Source organism: Astyanax mexicanus, chromosome 5 (genome assembly GCF_023375975.1).
Source record: "Astyanax mexicanus isolate ESR-SI-001 chromosome 5, AstMex3_surface, whole genome shotgun sequence".
Classification (NCBI taxonomy): domain Eukaryota; kingdom Metazoa; phylum Chordata; class Actinopteri; order Characiformes; family Acestrorhamphidae; genus Astyanax; species Astyanax mexicanus.
In genome coordinates, this window is record NC_064412.1 from 5,412,582 (window position 1) to 5,434,848 (window position 22,267).

The following is a 22,267-nucleotide window of genomic DNA, read 5'->3' on the forward strand; positions in this document are numbered from 1 at the left end:
AAGGCAGGAGATTGCATTTATTCAGCACTGTACATATAAGTGATACCCTACCTTTAAATTGAACAACTCAACTTTTTTTTAGTCATAGTTCTTTATGTTTTTTTTATTAGTCTTTGGCACTAAATGTAAAGTCCAGCTCTGTAAACTTCAGGATTTGTCCAAATGTAGCAGGTAGTCCGCGTCAGTTGATGTTGCTACAGGTCATGTTGAGTTTTCTCAGTGATAGCTGGAGGTCCAGATGAACATGGGCTGGGGTCATGAGCTCTGCAGAGCACACAGCGATGGGCAATCTGAACCAGAGTGGCCCTGAAACGCTGGATCCGGAAGGCGTAAACCAGAGGATTGAGGGCGGAGTTTACGTGTGACATGAAGATTCCCACGTATATAGCACTCTTCGGCATCGGGCACGTGGGACAAAAGTACGTGATGCAGTTCATTATGTGCAGTGGCAGCCAGCAGAGGGCGAACAGAAACAGTACGAGGGCTAGGGACTTGGCCAGCTTCAGCTCTTTATGGTAGTATTTGCTGGAGTCGCTGGTAGCCTCAGCGCGGCGGTTAAGCTGCCGCCGGATGACGCGGAAAATCTCGATGTACAGCCCGGTCATGATGGTGAGGGGGGCCACCACCAAGCCAAAGAAGTTAAAGTACACCATGTAGTCCATGCGTATGACTGAGGTGAACTGGCACTCGATAGGTGATGTGCTGTTGATGTTCACGTCCTGGTGCCAGCCGAACATCGGAACCAATCCGGTGATGGCAGAGAGCAGCCAGCACAGGCCTACTGCTACCCATGCACGACGCTGCGTCACAATGATGCTGTACCTGCCAACAAAACCAAGAAACAGTGTTGAACACTGGAGAGGAGAGAAGATCAGGGCACAAACTAACATTGGTAAACCATTTTACAACCATTTAGTAAATATTTAAAGTGGCAGTCTGTATTATTTTGTTTCTAAACTGAAATCAGAAGCATTTCTGAGTGGAGAAAAATATGGATAAAATCTTGTGTTTAAAGGTACCAGTGTGCTGCTAAACCTAATATATTCATTCTAAAAACTGGGGTGTCGAGTCGCTTTTCGTGGAAGTTATTCTTCTTCTGGCCACATCACACATCTTTAAGTACTTATGTCACACGTACAGACTCTAAAAGACGATCCGGCTCAGTTTTACTGAATGCGAGTGGCTGGTGGAGCAATGGAGACTTCAGAAGGGGAAACTCAGAACTCAGTAGCTCATTCACTTGAAATTAATTATGGTGTTTGGTGCTAAGCTGTTTTGAATGAATATGGAAAGTATGGTATTTTCTTATTGTTTTCATTGGTTGAGGTACAGTAGTTTTTACATGTTGCACATACTGTTGTAAAACTAACCCCCCAGTGCGGAGGCTGTACATTAACCTGAATAGCTGTTACTGTGAGGTATGCATATGCATTCATGTGCCTTTTCATATAATAATATGGTATAAGTGGGTGGAGTATCAATAAAACAATAGAAAAGTTGATTATGCAAGTTAAACACAAAAGTCAACTCAAACATGTAATCAAACAAGCTTCTGCTGAAAAAAACACAAAACAGTTTTCGGGCTTAATCTTAAGGAATAATAAGTTTTTTGGTAACACTTCCTATGAAGCCTGTATTCATAATGCATTATGAGTGTATTTATAATGCGTTATATGACATACATAATGCCTTATAATGACTGTAATAAGCTTGTATAATAACTCATAAGCGCTTACAATGACATTCATAACACATTATAAGCTACAAGTATAAGGATTTATAAAGCCAGGGTTTATAATGCCTTATAATGTCTGTTCATAAGAACGTTGAACATACTAATGTTGTAATGCACTATAACACATATATGGTATATTCTAGTATTACAAGTTATAATGCATTATAATGTGCATCTTTAATTTTTAAATTAAAGTACATAACACATTATAAAGCATTATATACAGTCATTACAGGCTTTAAGTGAAGTGAGTTTTTTATATGCCTTTTACATGTAAATTTTACTATGCCTTAATGTAATGCCTCATAGAGCATTATAAGTGCTCTTTACTGGCTTTAAGTGAAGTCTGTTTTGGTAATGCTGTTATACTTAAAGAATATTCGCTTGAATTAAAAAAAAACTTTCAAAGCATTATAAGTGCGCTTTACTGGCTTTAAGTGAAGTGAGAAACGCACATAGATTCACAGAATGGATTCACAAACAAGACATACAACTCATTCAAAAACAAACGATTCAAAAACATAATTTATTGTAGTTAAGCAATTGCAATGTATTTTGTAAAAGATTAAGCAAGGATTTCCTCATATATTTATCAAGATCAAATCACATTGTACATAGTTGTACACAGAACAATTGTGTTTCTATTTCTCTCAATACATTTCAGTACAGTCAATGTGTGAGAATGCAAGTATCAGTACAGTGCTCCCACTGGCTTGGTAGAAAGCACAGGTACGGGATCCTTGGACGACTTCTGCATGACATCAGAAAGTTCTCGAAAAAGCTGTGAACAGTTCTCCCGCAATTTAACTGTACTGATACTTGCATTCTCACACATTGACTGTACTGAAATGTATTGAGAGAAATAGAAACACAATTGTTCTGTGTACAATATGTGCAATTGCTTAACTACAATAAATTATGTTTTTGAATCGTTTGTTTTTGAATGAGTTGTATGTCTTGTTTGTGAATCCATTCTGTGAATCTATGTGCGTTTCTCACTTCACTTAAAGCCAGTAAAGAGCACTTATAATGCTTTGTAAGTTTTTTTTAATTCAAGCGAATATTCTTTAAGTATAATAGCATTACCAAAACACACTTCACTTAAAGCCAGTAAAGAGCACTTATAATGCTCTATGAGGCATTACATTAAGGCATAGTAAAATTTACATGTAAAAGGCATATAAAAAACTCACTTCACTTAAAGCCTGTAATGACTGTATATAATGCTTTATAATGTGTTATGTACTTTAATTTAAAAATTAAAGATGCACATTATAATGTATTATAACTTGTGATACTAGAATATACCATATATGTGTTATAGTGCATTACAACATTAGTATGTTCAACGTTCTTATGAACAGACATTATAAGGCATTATAAACCCTGGCTTTATAAATCCTTATACTTGTAGCTTATAATGTGTTATGAATGTCATTGTAAGCGCTTATGAGTTATTATACAAGCTTATTACAGTCATTATAAGGCATTATGTATGTCATATAACGCATTATAAATACACTCATAATGCATTATGAATACAGGCTTCATAGGAAGTGTTACCAGTTTTTTTTGTCCATTTTTTGTGAACAACTTTTTGTTTATTAAAAAACGATGAGCAGCAGGACAGGTCAGTAGATACACTGGATGATTATGTAAAACACAAATATAGTTGATTTACAGAGTATTATAGAAATAAAAATAATTATGTTGAACTAAAAAAAAACTTAAAATTACGTTTCTATGATAAAATTTGCTTTGACTACATATAGGCTCCAGCTTGAGCTTTATCCTAGACTTATCAGAATTTCCAATGGTGATTGGTCATTAGCCATGCAGTCTGGTCAATGACTACTACATTAATGTGTGTCTGGGAGACTGCAAGCACCAAAATACTGTGTTGCATTTTACCCCAAATAAACCCTTATTGTTTGATACTTACTGTACATGTACATCCAGCGTTATTTTTATAATTATTATTGTTTTAATTTTAATGCTTTATACTATAATAGATATCCCTCTGGTATTATACTTGATGTTACTTTCATAGCAACACATACCGTATATTGTGTTGCAGATATTATGATATATTATGTTTACTCTGGCATAAAAAGTAGATATCTGTAGGCCAGCATTGGAAGCCCATAAAATATTTCTTAACTTGGCACAAATACAAAACAAGACCACGCTTCCTTCCATTAGTCTTTGTGTCTCTTCTCTTGGAAAAAGCCTTGCTTCCTTTTAAAATAAGAAACAAATGAAGTGGTCTGCCAAAATGCAAACAGCAGCAAGCATCGTTCCCCTGACAGACAGGAGCAATTTAATTTAGTTAAAAGCCTTGCATATCCAGCCCTGTGATTTGCATCACACTGGGCAGAAGTGTACTGTTCTTCTTCTTCTTCTTCTTCATCTTCTTCTTCTTCTTTAGTAGTCTAAGGCAGAAATCTAATGAAGGTACCACTGATACACTTGTTCTGATGGATCCACAGAGTCTATGTGAGTCTCTGAGGATAATTTATAATTGAAGTCATAAATGTCTTGCTGGTATGCCTTCATATATAAACATGATGCTGGGGGAGGCTGATTCACAATTCTCTTTTACTGCATCTTATCAACAAATCATCTGATGACTTACTGCCATGTCAGACACACTCGGCTTCTCGGAAGGTTATGTCCAGGAGTCAGCAAAACCCAGGAGGCATCTCAATGACTCACATGGACTCTTTTAATTCAATTCTGTTCTAAGGCATCCATTCATTACTTCTTAGAGCTAGAGCGGTAAGTGGTGAACTGCATACTGTAATAAACTCTGGGTAACTCTGGGAGTTTAACAAAAATGAGTGAAAAAGTTAAACTGTGTGAGTTTATTCTCCAAATTAAACTACAAGTTGAGTTGAGGGGAACTCTTTGGTGGTGTATCAGAGTATTTCAGAGTTTATTCCAAGGTGTTGAGGAGCGTGACTGAACTCTCTAATGGGCGTATCCCCCAATCCCAGCTCACCATCAGTGTGTAGTCTTGCCCACCAGGGCTATCTTCCATGGGGTATTTCATTATATTTTATATAATGGTTGTTTGCCTAGCCGGCGTGTTGTTGGCTATGAGAGCAAGTTACCGTCTTCTGCACTGTTAAGTGTGACAAAGTGCTGGAAATGCATTAAGAATTGCAATGCAGATAAAAGTTGTCATGCAATGAAAAAATATACACTGGCATACACATGTTGAGTATGAAATTGTTATGGAACCAGTAGTGATGCTTTTTGTTGTCATTTTTACTCCAAAATGTTCCCGGGTTTTAAAATATTAGTTTAATAACATCGTACCACTTCAAAATAAGACCACTCTAATAAATGGTTTAAAATGGTTCATAAATGAGTTTATTAAGTATTAGTGATTAGGTTGTAAATGCCTTAAAACCATTGATATGCAGTTACAACACATCAATTAAAAAGGCAACATTAAACTGTTGTTTGCTTAGTCATTTAAGTTATAGTAAAGAGGTAAACATACTTACAAATATATTAATATGACAGGTTTATGGAACACACAAAGTAAGATCAGTATCTAGAAATATCTGAGGTTTGACAGTAGAAATGACTTATGAAGTATTCGCAGCCTAATTATTAACAATTAATAATCTCCTTTATACACCATTAATAAACCTTTTATAAAGGTAGTCTTATTTTACACATATTTTTGCATTATTTTTTCAACACTGTGAAGTTTACGTGAGTTTATGGTAAAATTAAAATAAATACAGAGAGCTGTATTTTACTCTAGATGGGGTAAATATTTTAACTCCCACAACAGTTCAGATTTAACTCCTGAACAGAGTTAAAAGGCCAGAAAACTCCCACAAAAGAGGAGTTACTTTAACTCTAACTGTGATAGAGTGTATTGGACGGTCACGCATAAAGGCAACACTTAAAATGAGTTGATATTAACTCTCAGAGAGTTTTTTTTCCAAAAAACAGGATTTGCTGTGTGAAAACTCACCTGGTGGGAATCTTAATGCGCAGGAATCGGTCAATGGCGATGGCCAACAGGGACAGTATGGAAGTCTGGGTGATCATGACCAGCAGACAGGAGAGGAAGAGGCACGTGTAGAACTGCGTCTTCAGCCCCAAGCTGATGACCACGGCCAACGGGATCACCAGGACGCCCACGGTGATGTCGGCCAGTGCCAGAGACACAATGAAACAGAAGGTAGTGTCCCTGAGTGCCCTGTTTAAAGCCACCACCAGAATCACAAGCACGTTCCCCATCACCGAGGCCAGGGCGATGGTGCTCTCAATGGAGATGTACAGCATGTCCGCATGCTCCCAGCGCTCCATCCCTGGAGAGGACGGCGACTCCGTCATCTTTGCTCCAGATCTTGGTATCTCAGAGGCACTCTAGCCTTCTATTTTCCTTTTTATACAAATCCAGATGAACATTCCCATGCTCCCTCGCTTTTATTCTTCCTCTCTTCTTCTTTTCTCCTCTCTTTCTTGTGATCTTGTTTGTTCTCCAGCCTTTAATGTATGCAACTAGTTCAGTGACCAGTTCCAGCTGCCTTCAACACTGGCTGTCTGGATGCCATGCATGGAAAACGAGAAGTAAAGAAGTTTGTCAAGCAGCTGCTTCTTCTTCTTTTTCCTCCTTCTTTCACTTCGTGTTGCAGTCTTTCTCGCTGGTTTAAATGGGAGGGGTAAGTAGCTCACTGCAGCACTATCCTCCTCTTTTCTCCTCCCACAAGTGCTTCTCTCAGGGACCCTCGCCTCTCTTTATGCCTCTCTCTGATTCTCTCTCTCTCTTTGACTCTCTAATATTCTCTTGTTTTCTTCTGCACATCCATCAGAGATGTATAGTAATGAAGTATCACTAGAATGCTCTATCTTTACTATCATTATTTGGATTCTCCTACTTCTCTATACTTTAGGTAGAAGAATAGATACTAGGGTTTAAAAAACTTCTGTAGAAGTTAAAGTATCAACTCAAGCTTTTTACTCTTTAAGTAAAAGTGTAAAAGTACTGGATTCGAAAGTACTTTCAACGTATAAAAGTAAAAGTAATGAAAGGGTAAAAGATTTTTATACCACCAAGGACAAAAGCTTAGGCTGAATCACAGAGTCCTATAATGCACTACCCACCCCCTCACCAAAACACATTATTCTAAAAGCCATAATGACTATAATGTTCTATTAAAATGGTAATGTTGATAAAATAATTTGGGATACACTAGGCTCCTCCCTGTTTCAGCTGCGTATATGCCCCATTGTTAATTAATGTATTTTAGTAGAATGTAAATATATTAAAGTTAAAGCTTAGTTGGACTGGAGTTTGTCTGGAGTATCTTGTGTCTCTGCATGGGTCATCTTCATACTAGGCTACATACAGGGTTGGACAATGAAACTGAAACACCTGATTTTGGACAGTTCTGGTGGAAACAGGAGAGTTGAGGTGCACGTTGAATTCTGCGTGATTTGATCAGCCTTGGTTTTATGTTTTTTGGATACAATCCGGGTTAGCACCCGAACATCCCTTTCAGACAGCTTCCTCTTACAGCGTCCACAGTTAATCCTGTTGGATGTGGTTGGTCCTTCTTGGTGGTATGCTGACATTACCCTGGATACTGTGGCTCTTGATACATCACAAAGACTTGCTGCCTTGGTCACAGATGCTCCAACAAGACGTGCAGCAACACAGTGTCCTCTTTTGAACTCTGGTATGTCACCCATAATGTTATAGTGTGCATTGCAATATTTAGAACTGTGCTCTTACCCTGCTAATTGAACCTTCACACTCTTACAGCTCTTACTGGAGCAATGTGCAATTAATGAACATTGATCACCAGGCTGCTCCAATTTAGCCATGAAACCTTAAATCCCACACTAAAATGACAGGTGTTCTGATCCTGTAAAATACAGTTGAAAAACATAGTTTGAATACAGTTATAGCTAAAAAAAATCTTTACCTCAGCTGAATTTAGTAAGTGTTTCTTAATATAGGAACAAGCCTTTCTGTTAAATGTTTGCATATTAATGCCACAAAAACAAGCTGCAACTACAACACAACCTCTGAATTTTAATTTTGAGCCTTAAGGCTCACTCATTTTTCAGTGACACATCTGTCCTCTCCCAAATCATCTAGGAACTATTGATTTTCACTTTATCACGGAGCATCAATACATAAAAGACATATGCATAATTGAAATGCATAATTGAAAATGCACTAGACTGTGCTTATGATTAATACTGTTGACTTATATTCAGAAGTTTCTTTTCTAAATATAAAGGTGTCACGTAAGGTTATTTGTGACACTCTAAAAAAAAACATTTTTGTGTCCCGAAAAAACTTTCACATGATGGTTCTGCAGAAAACTATTTTGCTAGTATTGACCCACGCCCTTGACTGGGCAGAGAAGAAGAAGAAAAGAGGGGGAGCGAACTCAGAGTATTTGGGGTGGAGATCGGGGCAGCTTCGCTGTAAAGCGTGAAGCCGAAGCCCCCCCTCTCATGAAGAGAAACATGAGAAGAGAATAAAATTAAAGAAGCAGGAAGATGGGGAGGAGGTGGGTGCGAGGTTTGTTCAATGAGTAGGTAGAGAGGAAGTGACGGTTTAAATAGGGATGGAAGTGGGAGGAGTGAGGGCGTGGATCACTCCCAAAACTTAGTTATGACACATAACTCCACTTTTTGTGTGTATGGAAACTGCTGAACATTGAGAAATTTTCCAGATTAAGAAGAAGAAGGAAGAAGAAGAAGTATCAGAAGTGCACAGTTAAAGAGAAAACATGTCATGAACTGATAAGAAAAAGAGTTTAGGAAAAGAGGAAAGTGTAAGTGCTAATAATAAGTACCTCATGTTATGAGTTTGACTTTTTGATTCACTGTCTTTAAAGTACAGTTTTTAATAGAATATGACTGATTTATTTTTAAGTACTGTGTCTAGTTACCTTTGGTTACTGTAAATATATTGAGTTCCATAGGATTATTCTTATATATATATCTAACAACTTAAACAGTATATAGTTACCCCTCAAGATCAACAGATATTGGTAATTAGTTTAAAGTAACTCAAATATAAAATATAAACTCAAATAACCTTCTCAGCATTATGCCAAAAAGCATTACACCAACATTAAAAATGTGTACCCCAAGTAACAGATCATTTTTGCATAATATTTCAAACACATTTTATAATCCACACAACTAGCTCCCATCCAGTGAGTGAACCAACTCTTTTACCTAGTACACGCAACCTGTCTGCCATGCACTTGAAGAAGAACTGAGAAAATACTGTCATTTAAGTTTAGGTTTTGGTTTGGGAAGTAGGAAGTGTTCTATGACAAATATTATTTGTTGACCTATTTTTTTACAGCTAAAAATAATATTTAAAAAACAGAAGCTATGATGAAATCTATTGTACTGTTTCTCAACTAACAAAAATTCAACTTCTGGCAAAAGTTGGAGCTTGATTTTTAAACCACTGTTTTGGTTTATGTGACTTTCTTGTACATCTAGATTTAAAGATGAAGAATGAACATATCATTACTATGAAAATACTGTCATTTAAGTTTAAGTTTATGTTGGGAAGTAGGAAGTTCTAATTTTGTTAATGAAAACTATGACAAATATTATTTGTCAACCTATTTTTTTTTTCACAGCTAAAAATAATATTTGAAAAAGAGAAGCAAAAATAAAATCTACCGTTTGTCAAAAATAAAAATTCAACTTCTGGCAAAAGTTGAAACTTGATTTTTAAGTCACTGTTGGTTTTTAGAATATATGACTTTCTTGTACATCCAGAATTGAAGATAAAAAACATATCATCACTGTTTTAATAAAAATCTAAAGAACGAACACTATTATAGAAATAGTACAGTGAAATCCTCAAAAAATGTAATGCCAAAATTGCATTGTCTTTTTCAAACCTGAGAACTTTTAATTATTATAGAACTCTTGTAATTGGACAGTGTCCATTTCACTCTCTATAGAAAATACACCAACCCAGCACTCTCACTGATAACGTCCAATAAATTAAAGATTTAATGTCATAAATGGATGTTTCTCATAAGGATGAATCACGAAGAGTGTTTGCAGACCTTTTGAGTTAAGGATGGAGAAGAAAGTGATTGACAGCTTAACGTTGCGTAGCTGTGGAAGGAAATGAAGCCAATCTGACATTATACAGCATTCAATATAAATAGTTTTTCCCAGTTTAGCTTGGACAGTGGTTTGCAAATTCTATGCAAGTTGCTCATAGACTTTTTCCTTTTCAGCCTTTGCATGAAATTCAATGGCTGGGCTGGTTTCATTAAAGCAGAAACCTTCATCCTGTTCTCAGTAAGTGAAGCTGCACTTTATGCCCAAATGTCTGTGGACACTCCTGCTAATGAAAGCATTCAGCTACTTATCTAGCTGAACTCACTGGCATCATGCCTAATGCCAGGTGTGGGCAATACTGTGAGTGCCCAGTATTGAGCTGTTCTCTGGATTGATGGAGCTCCATGCAATAATTTTGGAATAAACTGGGGACTTGGGGATGATACAAGGATGCAAAACCTAGTATAACCTAGTCTTCTTTCCACAGGATAGTGGGGGCAGCTAATCCAATAAAACAAGAATAATCTTGATCAGGAGATCGCCGGTTCGAATCCTGTTCATGTAGCTTGCCATCGGCTACTGGAGCCCCTAGAGAGCACAATTGGCCTTGCTCTCTCTCTCTGGGAGGATACAGTAGATGGCGCTCTTTCCCCTCATCACACCTAGGGTGATGTGGATCAGCACAAGGCTGCATCTGTGAGCTGATGTATCAGAACCATCAGAACCATGTATTGATAGAGGCGTGTGCTGGTCTTTACCCTCCTGGTGTTGGGGCATCTATAGTGATAGGGGGAGTCCCTGGATTCCAGTGGATTGGGTAGTTGGCCGTGTAAATTGGGGAGAAAATGGTATTAAAAAAAATATATATATATATAAAAAGAAGAAGAATCTCTTTGTATTTGCCAGTGTTGGGCACGTTACTTTGAAAAAGTAATTACTTATAGTTACTAGTTACTTCTCCAAAAAAGTAACTGAGTTACTCCACTATAAAAGTAACTAATTACCAGTAAAAGTAACTATTGCGTTACTTTTGTGTTACTCGCCCCTGTAACCACCATGACCTGTAATTTTCTTCAGCTTTGGCTTCTTAACACTAACAGACGCCACACCAAATACAATACAGAGGAAACACTGAATTATAACCGACATCTTGAAAATTGAATGGTTTTGAAACCCTCAATAACCCAAGTCTGTTGTAAACAGTATTTTAACACTGCGTTCTGTTCTAACTCCATCTCTGAGATCATTTCTACACGGCAGTATTAATAGAACACCCTCAGCACGTTCAGCTCTGCTTTGTAACAAGACTCTTCGTGTTTCGAGCATCATGTCAAGCATCAGTTGCACCCCAGAGATGCCAGGAGCGAACCAGCAGCAATAATGAATCTGATTATAGGCATACTGGGCTTGGTGATGATGTGAGCTGCAGCTAATAGGAGTAAATGGAAAACTACTCTAATCACCGGGTGCAATTAAGTAAGACATTACCAATATCCTAGCTGTGCCTCCTCCACTGTAACCAAATGCAGACGCTTTCGACTTCTCGGCTCAAATAAACACCAAATAAACACCTGGTTTCTGTTGTGTTCTATTGTGTATAGGAGGGGGTGTGACATTGGGGTATTTTTATATTAAAATATCATATATATAAAATATCATATCCTCTTAAATATTAGCTACACGCTAATTCCACTGAAGATAAGGTAGTATAATATATAAAATATATAAAATATATAAAAATAATATATAAAAATACACTGTATAGTGTATTTTGACTTAGAACAACATTTGTTGAATTACAGTTAATTGCAAATAAATACATAAACATTTTTAAGCTAACAAGTTAAGCAGTTTTATTGTCAAAACTGCATATGTACAGAAGACACAGAGGTTCAAAATCACATTACTCTCCATAAAGTCTATATTTCTGCCAAATTCCAAATATAAATATCATCATTTAGATCATTTATTTGCAGAAAATTAGAAATGGCTAAAATTACAACAAAAAAAGAGCTTTCAGACCTCAAATAATGCAAAGAATATAAGTTCATATTCATAAAGTTTTGAGAGTTCAGAAATCAATTTTTGGTGGAATAACTCGTAATAATAAATGCTAATAAATAATAAAAAAAAATAATAAAATGGTTTTTAATCACAGTTTTCATGCATCTTGGCATCATGTTCTCCTCCACCAGTCTTACACACTGCTTTTGGATAACTTTATGCCACTCCTGCTGCAAAAACTCAGGCAGTTCAGCTTGGTTTGATGGCTTGTGAGGTTTTTAATTTGGTAAAATAATAAAAAATACATCCTTTTTAAGTGGTCTCTTATTTATTTTTTTCAGAGCTATATGTATTGATATAAATATGTATAAAATAATTAGCATAAATAGCTGGTAAATAATGTAAAATTTAAGAATTTATAATAGTCTGTCTACATTGTTTTTTACTACAGGTTGCAATACAAAAATCCATCTTTATTTGTACATCAAATATTTAAATATTGATTACACTGATGTTTATTACAGTGGAACACAGTCTTGGGGCATTGCCCAGTTGTACAGTACCAACACTCACAAGCAGAGCAGAGTAAAAATGGGCTTTTATTTATTATTTTCATTAATTTTACAACCATTATATGACCAATCTTCAATAGAATGTAACAGAAATTTGGTGCATGAGATCAATACAAGGTCAGGGTCCTATATAAATGTCCGAGTGTATATATTAATTCTCGACCACAGCTGTATCTCATCTCAGTTTAATGCATAATGGAAAGGCTTGACTTGTGTAGGCTGGGGCCGAGCCTGCAGTTAATGTATAGTAATGAGAAATAAGTGATTAGAAGTCGGTTAAGATTGAATGTTCATAGACCACCATCTGTGGGCGGCATGGTGGCTTAGCGGTTAACATGTTCACCTCCCAGTGGGTTCAAGTCTCTGTCTGGGTGTAGTTTCTGTCTACATGGAGATCTGCTAAATTGGATATTCTAAATGCAGAAAATAAAAAAAACAGAACATTAAATACCCTGGTGTGTGAATGTGTGTGTGACTGTATGTCCAGAAATGGATTGGCATAATTATTAACTCCTCAGTGCTGGATGCAGTCCTCCAGGTGGACGGGCATTCCGGTTACAGTTTTTCTCAATTGGTTTGGCTCATTTCTTGAAACTGAGATGACATTCTCAAAATAACATGGACAAATCCCCAAACTAACTTGCAGTTCCTCACAACAGAATGGCATTTCTCATTGCTTTCATCACATTTCAAATGCTTTGTACATGTCTCAAGCACTTAGTACATCTTTGCAAACGGTTATGTACAAGTAGCCTACACTTAACACAATCATCCTACATTTAGTACATTTTCCAAAATAATGCATCTTGTTGGTCTATCCCAATTGGTTGGTTCTCAGTGTAATGGTTGTTCTCTCCAAAACATGTCAGCACAATTTCATCGTATAAGTCATCATCTGCAGAATAGTCTGCTCAATTATCAAAATGAGTTAAAAAATTTTACAGTTTTTCTCAATTGGTTTGGCTCATTTCTTGAAACTGAGATGACATTCCTATAACTAAAAGGTAAATTGGCCAAACAGACTTACAGTTCTTCACAACACTTCAGATAACCAGCAAAATGTCATATGTCTCCCAAAATGTTCATTCTTGCTTCAAAATGAAGTCCCTCTCCCATATAAATAGTCAGTACCATAAAAATGGCATAGATCCTTCTCAATTGCTTTGGCACATTTTCATTAATTTTGTCCATCTGTCAAAACAAACTGGACGGTGCAGCAAAACTACATGGATCCTCATCACTGCTCATATCGCTCCAAAAACAGTTTACCCATGTGTCAAAACTGATTTCCTTTCTCACACAAATCATCAGTGCCCCCAAAATGCATTGTCCCTTTGGCATTGTGTAAGTACTGCAAGTCAAAATGCTTAGATGTTTTGTCTTTATGGCAGAGGTCTAGCTAAAGGAATACCATTTTCACACCACACACACTGCACTCTTTCTGCTGAGGAAATTGTAACTATTTTTATTTACAAGTACATTTTTACACATTACTGTAGGTAGAAAGAAAAGAAAATACTAAGGAAAATGTATCAAATATACTATGTATACAAATTACAAAAACCTGCAAAAACAAAACAAAATACATTACAGTAGGTAAAAAAATAGTCAAGCATCACAAATGCAATACAGTAACATTCTGACTACTCTGTGTCACTCCCCTCTCTCCATCACCTTCCTGGCCATCCATCCGCTGCAGTCTGTTTGGCCATAAATTCTCATCAACATTGCATCTGATATGTTCTTTAGCAATGCACTGTGGGAAGAATGCCTGAGCCATCCTCTACACTGATCGCCACAGGACTATATAATCATTATATCATCACAGGACTATATCATCGTTATATAATCACAGGACTAGCATCAAAGAACTAGCACCAGGCCAAGATGTATACAGTGGATAGAAAAAGTCTACAAATAATTTCTACCTATAATGTGACCTATAACCTGTACAATGCAATTGAAAAACAAACATAAATCTTTCAGGGAGGTGAAGTAAAAATAAACAACTGAGATATTGAGGTTGCATAAGTGTGCACACCCTTTTATAACTAGGGGTGTTGCTGTGTTCAAATTTAACCAATAACCTTCAAACTCACTTTAAATTGGAGTCAGCACACACCTGTCAACGATTAAAGTGCCTCTGATCAACTCCAAATAAAGTTTAACTGTTCTAGTAGGCTTGTCCTGATATTTTGTAGCATCTTTCAGCACAAGCCATGGTCCACAAAGAGATGCCAGAGCATCAGAGGTATCTCATTATTCATAGATATCAGTCAAGTGAAGGCTACAAAGGTCATTAAATATACCATGGAACACTTTGAAGACTGTCATCATCAAGTGGAGAAAACATGGCACAACAAGACATTACCAAGAACAAGACATTTGACAAAAATTTATGATAAGACAAGAAGAAAATTGGTCAAGGAGGCTGCCAAGAGGCCGACAGCAGCACTGAAGGAGCTGCAAGAATTTCTGGCAAGTACTGGCTGTGTAGTACATGTGACAACAATCTGCCGACTTCTTCATATGTCTGTGCAAAACAAACATCCAGAAAACATCTAAGCTCTACTTAATTTTCCAAAAATTCATCTGATATCTACCAAACGCATGTGGGAAATGTGTTATGGTTTAATGAAACCAAGGTTAAACGTTTTGGACATAATTCCAAAAGGTATATTAGGCGCAAAAGCAACACTGCTCGTCACCAAAAGAACAGCATACCTACAGTGAAGCATGGTGGTGGCAGCATCATACTTTGGGGCTGTTTTTCTTCAGCTGGAACTGGGGCTTTATTCAGGGTGGACGGAATTTTGAACAGTTCCAAATACCAGTCAGTATTGGCAAAAACCTTCGGCCTCTGGTAGAAAACTGAAGATGAAAAGGAACTTCATCTTTCAGCACAACAATGACACAAAGGACACATCTAAATCAACAAAAGAATGGCTTCAGCGGTATAAGATTAAGGCTTTGGAATGGCCCAGCCTGAATCCAGACCTGAATCCCATTGAACATCTGTGGGGTAATCTGAAGAGGGCTGGGCACAGGAGATGCCCTCACATTTTGTCAGATTTTGAGCAGTTATGCAAAGAAGAGTGGGCAAATTTTGCCACATCAAGATGTGTCACGCTGATTCTTACCCAAAAAGACTGAGTGCTGTAATAAATGCAAAAGATGTTGCAACAAAGTATTAGTTATATGTATTTAACCAGGTGATTTTAAGTTTTTTGTTTTATATTTTTTCGCTGTAAAGATTTATGTTTGTTTTTCAATTGCATTGTACAGGTTATAGGTCACATTAAATGTGAAAAAAGTTATGAAATTATTTGTCTTGCTTTAATTTTTTTACAACACAAAAACCTGGCATTTGAACAGGGGTGTGTAGACTTTTTATATCCACTGTATATAGAGCAATGCCAGCATTCAAAATAATAGACAACAAACTGATGGATTGGTCACCAGTAATGTGGGACACTCATTTTCGTCAAAACCTGCTTTCACCTGTTACCTACTCACCTGATTGTAATGAATTTATGAAATGTTCCAAAATATGTGTTCTGTATTGTATTACAATTTCTTAATTCATTTTGAGAATTGAGCAGACTATTCTGCAGATGATGACTTATACAGTGAAATTGTGCTGACATGTTTTGAAGAGAACAACCATTACACTGAGAACTAACCAATTAAGATAGATCAACAAGATGCATTATTTTGGAAAATGTACTAAATGTAGGAGTATTGTGTTAAGTGTAGGCTACTTGTACATAACCATTTGCAAAGATGTACTAAGTGCTTGAGACATGTACAAAGCATTTGAAATGTGATGAAAGCAATGAGAAATGCCATTCTGTTATGAGAAACTGCAAGTTAGTTTGGGAATTTGTCCATGTTATTTTGAGAATGTCATCTCAGTTTCAAGAAATGAGCCAAACCAATGGAGAAAAACTGTAAATTAATTAATAAATAAGTCCAGTGTACAAAATTTATCAGTAAACAGCCAGGACTTCTAAGCAAAATAAATTAATCTGTAACACTTTACTTGGATGGTTCATTTTATGATGCTCAACTGACATTCAACTAAAATTCAACTGAATTTCTATTAAATGCAATTGAACTAAAAGGTGAAAGTAAATGATTCTTTATTGAATGTAACCCAACTTCCAACTCTAACCCAAACTCTAATCTTAACATTTTAGCATTGGGTTTAGAGTTAGATTTAAAGTTAGGGTTAGGGTTAAGGTCAAGTGTAGAGTTAGAGTTTATGGTTGATTAAGGGTTAAGGTTAGGTTTGGGTGTAGGATTATGTTCTATTTTGAATAATTTACTTTCAACATATGTTTAAGTTGCATTTAATAGACATTCAGTTGAATGTTAGTTGAATGTCAGTTGAGCATCAAAAAAGGCATCAAATGGACCATCCAAGCAAAGTGTTACCCTATGTTGTAAAAAAAAACTGAGAAAATCATATATATATATATATATATATATATATATATATATATATTTTTTTTTTTTAAGTTGTGAAGAAGCAGTGCTGGAACAAATGCTGTTAATTTACTCTATACTGCAGCATTTACACACTTACTCACAGCACATTCACACTTTTATCATAATAACTAGAAAATATATACAGATAAAACTGTCACGCCTGCCACAGACTCTGTAGTTCCTTTCTCTGACTCTGCCGTTCCCTTCTATGGACAATCCCCGGTCCGGAACTACACCTCCCAGCATGCACCTGTCAACACCACGCGCTCGGACTCAGCCAACCGCGGCTCACTCAGGCGTTCTACGTCACCGGAATTTTAGACTGTGTTCAGGTATTTGTAATTTAGTTTTAGTATAAATATCAGTCTGTTTGTCTCGCGTGTTGCGAGGTATTTTCCCTGTATTTCCAGCGATATACTGAGCGTTCTTCTTCCTTCTATATTACCCGTGTATGACCTTTGTTTTGTTCTTTTTCGACTACGTTTCTGCCTTACCCTTTTGTTCTGTTTGTTTTGTGATTTTCTGGTTTATTGAACTCTGCTTCTGTCTTATGGTTTCGTTTTCGGTTTGTGATTCGGCTCTGATGTTTTGGTTGGTTGTTTTTCTGGCTTTGACCGACGCCTGTTATCAGACTACGCTATCAGCTTACGTGCTTTATAATAAAGCCTCGTTTTGTTTTTACCGCGAGCGTCTGACTCCCGTCTGTGGCGTTACAAAAACACAGAGAACTCTGTAACTATTAAAAGTAGAAGTCTTTTCTTTAGATTAGAAATTACAGATGAAGCCAGAGAGTGGTGAGTATTTTTTCCTACACCTTCAAAAGACTGTTGGAAACTGGAGAAAACTGCTACAGGAAGGCGTCTGGCTGACCCACATGGAAACAGCTTTAACCTTTAGCTCAGATTAACATTGGAATAAAGCCCTTATCTGGACAGGATTAGTTTCTCATGGGGTCCTGGGGTATTTTTTTTTCTTATAGGAGGTCTCTGTGATTTTATTCCCATCCGGAACGATGTACGTGTTTTTCTCTAGTTTTTTCTTTCAGACATCCTCTGATAAAATTACAGGCTGAATTATCTACTGTTTTTCTCTGAACTTCGTGGTCCTCCGGTAATTTTGGTCCCGTCCGGACGCACATCTCTGAGTTTCATCTCCTCACATTTAATAAAATAGCTATTTGTCCACTGCCGCGCACCGTAATTACACTTTGGGTGCACGTTTCCATGGAGATCCACGTAAACACAACAGAGAGCTTGAGTGGAAATGGAGGAGCTACTGAACTCGATGTCTTGTGACCAAGAAAGCCTAAAAACTCACTGGTCCTCCTGTTTTTTCAATTGCAGTCCGGATGCAAGAGTTTTATCACTGAGTAGAAGTGTGAAATATTTTTCTCAGACATCCCCCTGTGAAAATACTCCTGTCCGGACAGAGCTTAAGGTAAGAATTGAAGGTAAGTGCAGTAATAATAAAGTCATTGATAAGATGATAAAATAAAAAAGCAGCTTGTCTGGATCATACTGCACTGCTACAGGAATACTAGACAATAGGGGTGTTTTAAGACTTTTGACTGGAAATGTAAGAATTAACCCTTAGAACCCTGCAGACGGATTTTCCATCCAAAATCACATCTTGTGTTCTCAGCTTAATTACTCAGAAATCCCTTCACACATAAACATAATCCATATATGGTTAGAATGGGCGGAGCTTACTCTTTCTAAAAATAGTGATCACATCCCAGTGCGGTAAAGCTAAATCTACAAGAAACCCATTGAGGAAAAACACCTGAAAAAGTGAAAAATCTCCTTCCCCAACCAATATTATTTACCTTTAGTGCTTCAAACATATTTATATGATGTTTCAAATCAAATAATATCAGTAAATAAAGACTCAAAAGTGTCCACAGAAAAAAAAGTGTGAAACTACCTGCTTTACTCAAACTAAAGCTAGGTATGGTGTGCGCACTACTTTATATAGTTTTTATTTTACTTGCACATTTTACTAAGTAGTTATTTTGCACTAAACATTTTTATTTATTTAGACAAAAAGTTTACATTTTTGTATATATTGTAGTTTTCTTTGTGTGTCCTGATTAAAATACTGAAAGGCATAGGCTGCTCTGAGTGTCAGGTTTTTAGTATCTACATGTATCCTAGAGGTGTGATTATTGATTATCAAGAAAAATAAATCCGCCTGATGCTATTTCTCCATGTATTTTGTCAAAGTAATAATAAGCAAAAAATATATATGAAAATATATAAAAATATATCTTAGGTGTGAATATATTTAAAGTCTATACATTCAAAAATAAGCAAAAAAAAAAAAAAAAAAACTGGCGCTTGGTAAATTTTTGACCAAAACATGACCCATTTCCAGGAAAATATAACAATTCTGCTTCCTTTTACATTTTAAATGATTATATTTTTGAGCAGCCGTGTGTCTTCTGGAGTAAAAGAGATCAGGGCGTGTGTCTGTCTGATATAATTACTGTGTTATAACACCTGAAAGAGGAACTGACAAAAAATGAAGAGAAAACGAACCAAAACAGCCTAGAGGGATAAAGATAAAGGGTAAAAATAAATCTTTATTGTAAAAATAACACAAAAAGAATTCTTCAGGGAATAAATCATGAAATAAATCACAATACCTGTCAGCCAGTTTCTTCTAGCCCATCAAATAAGCAGCGAGTCGTGAAGAGGCGGGATTTACGGCGCTACCTTCACAGGCAGTGAATGCGATCAGTCAGCATTTGGCTTTCCTCCATTCCATAATGAAATGGTACTGAATTCACACATCACTGCAGAACACTTAATGGCTCTGGACTTGCTGAGAGAATGAAATTAACAGTGAAGCACCAGATTAATGCTAACAGGTCCAGCTCAGTGCCCAGGTCCTGTCTCATACCATTCTGATAATTAAATATTATTGATTAAAGTTATAGAGGTTTAGAAGGTCTGTATACTCATCTGTGTGAAATATAATTTGCCTTGTAGCACAAACTGCCTTATTATAAAGATCTATGAATTGCTGACTGCTGCAGGATAAAGGTGCTTGTGTTATGTAATGTATTATGCAGCTGTACACTGTAAACCCCTAATTTATTTGAACTCAAATACTTTAAGTCTGTTAAATAAAATAAAATTGGATATTTCTAAACATTAATCTACTATTTTTAGTTAGCTAAATATTTGTGGATGCATTTACGGTACATTCAAATGGAGATCTTTGAGGTTAGTTTAATCTGTCTTCATTCGTTGCTTCTTTTCTATTGGCTTTTGGCACAATCTTTTTGCAAAGTGGGTGTGTCCTCCAGTTTCTGACACTCACCATCAGTGTGTAGTCATTCCCCCCTCATTTTCTAAAATTACAGTTAATCACAAAAAATAACAAAAGATTTGGTTATTATTATTATTATTATTATTATTATTATTATTATTATTACTACGCGTTGGGTCCTGTGTTTTTATATATTGTTATTGTTTGATTCATTCCTCTAATCGCTGACCTTGCGTGTAAAGCCAGTGTTGTGCCGAATTCAGCACCCCCGCCAGGAAAAGCACCCCTCTAAAACACATCTTCTTGGCTTTGACTTTACTTAGAAAATGTAAATACCCAAGATACTTTTTAAGCTAACTTTAAATAGTAACACTCCCAAGAAGGGGGGGGGGGGGGGGGGGGGGGCTTTCATGGCAGAGTTGCAGATTTCAGTGTGCTTTAATAATAAAAGTTTATTTTAAAACAATTTCTGTTTTTTTGTGTGGTATCATTTGCAAATCCACCTATTTCTGATTGCCCCTGGTTCCTATGCCAATGCTTGCCCTTGATGTTGTTGTAGGCTGTAACAATAAGCAATATTTTCTGAGCTGCTGATTCTGTTTTGGCTGTGTGCCATTTTTTTCCTTTAAATCAAATAAGACTAAATAAGACTTACTTTAAGTCCATTTTATTCACTTGGCCATGAAATTACAAGTAGATTCATCACTGATTGGTGGAAACTTCACTCTAGACCTCGAGCAGTTTGGACTGTGTGTCTCTCCACTCTTCCTCCAGACTCTGCTCCCTTGATTTACAAATGAAATGTAAAATTTACATTTAAGTGTTTTATTATCAAGTCTAGAGTCAGTGCAGTTTTGTTTCCCACAAAATCTTACAGCACTTCATGCTTCCCTCTGCTACTGACAACTTTTATAGAGACGTGGATTTCATTTTCCAGCAGGACCTGGCACTCTGCCAACAGTACCAATTGGTCTTATATACTATTCTAGTTTGCTAAGATACTGATTTTTGGGTTATCAATTAAGATAGATCACTGTGTGTGTTATACATCTATATAATATACATAGAACTAAATTACCGAAATAAAGTAACTTTTCAATTGTATGATAATTTGTCTTTTTTTTTGTTTGTTTTTGCTTTTCTGTTTTTTCTTCCACTCCTCCATTTTTTGCCATTTTCTTTGCTTATATCAATATATCTTGAATAGAACTCTGTATCAACACAAATAAAGACTATTAGTGGGTCTTTAAGGTTTTAAAGTGTGAATTTAGGGCTTCAAATCATGGTAGATTATGTGAACACTTTACTCCTTACATAATCATAATAAATGCTGCAAATGGACCTAAAAATGACTTACTATCTTATTAAGGCATAATAAATAAACATTTTAAGTCTTCAGAAACATTATTTAAGTAAATTCTACTTATCCAGGTATTCAGTGAACCTCAAACCCCAATTGGCAGAATCAGCTCAAGCTTGAAATTAGCTGAAATAATTTAATATAAACTGTGACTTGTTGCTACTGCAGTGGCCGAGCCCGGGGCCTGTTCTGCAGCAGACCTCCAGAGATCCCACACTGTACTGTATATGATAACTGATATCAGTATAATGACCATAGCTCATCTTACACAGGCAGGCCACGCGCTCTACTCCCCTGAGCCCACTTTAACATTCCCCAGCTGTTTTATCCTCCGCACTCACCGCCACATGGCCCTGTGCCACCAAATCAATTAAATAGACCACGGCTAAGCATCTGCCAGAGTGAGCAGTCTAACTTAATATTTATTGACTGAATTCATGCATCTTACCCTAAAAACTACTATAAAAACAGCAGCCAGTGTCTCAGCATTCTCATTCAGTTATGGCAGACGTGACGCATAGAGAGAAGAAGCTGTTCCAATCTGCTAAAATCACAAAGCATCCTGGCTTACTATACTCTCAGTATATCTTTAATTAGTTTACTCTTTATTCTTGTCTATCTATCTATCTATCTATCTATCTATCTATCTATCTGTCTGTCTGTCTGTCTGTCTGTCTGTCTGTCTGTCTGTCTGTCTGTCTAACCATCCGTCTGTCTGTCTATTTATGTAGCTTTATATCTACGTGT

At 36.5% G+C, this 22,267-nt stretch overlaps 1 protein-coding gene across 1 annotated transcript; it reads right to left on the minus strand.

Moving 5' to 3' along the window:
- Window positions 1-6,179, minus strand: LOC103040267 (adenosine receptor A1). Its single transcript, XM_007234295.3, has 2 exons — window positions 5,730-6,179; window positions 1-822 (listed from the first exon to the last, which is right to left on the minus strand). The coding sequence occupies exons 1-2, from the start codon at window positions 6,092-6,094 to the stop codon at window positions 195-197; spliced, it is 993 nt and encodes a 330-aa protein (XP_007234357.2). The 5' UTR covers window positions 6,095-6,179; the 3' UTR covers window positions 1-194.
- Between the last annotated feature and the right edge of the window lie 16,088 nt (window positions 6,180-22,267).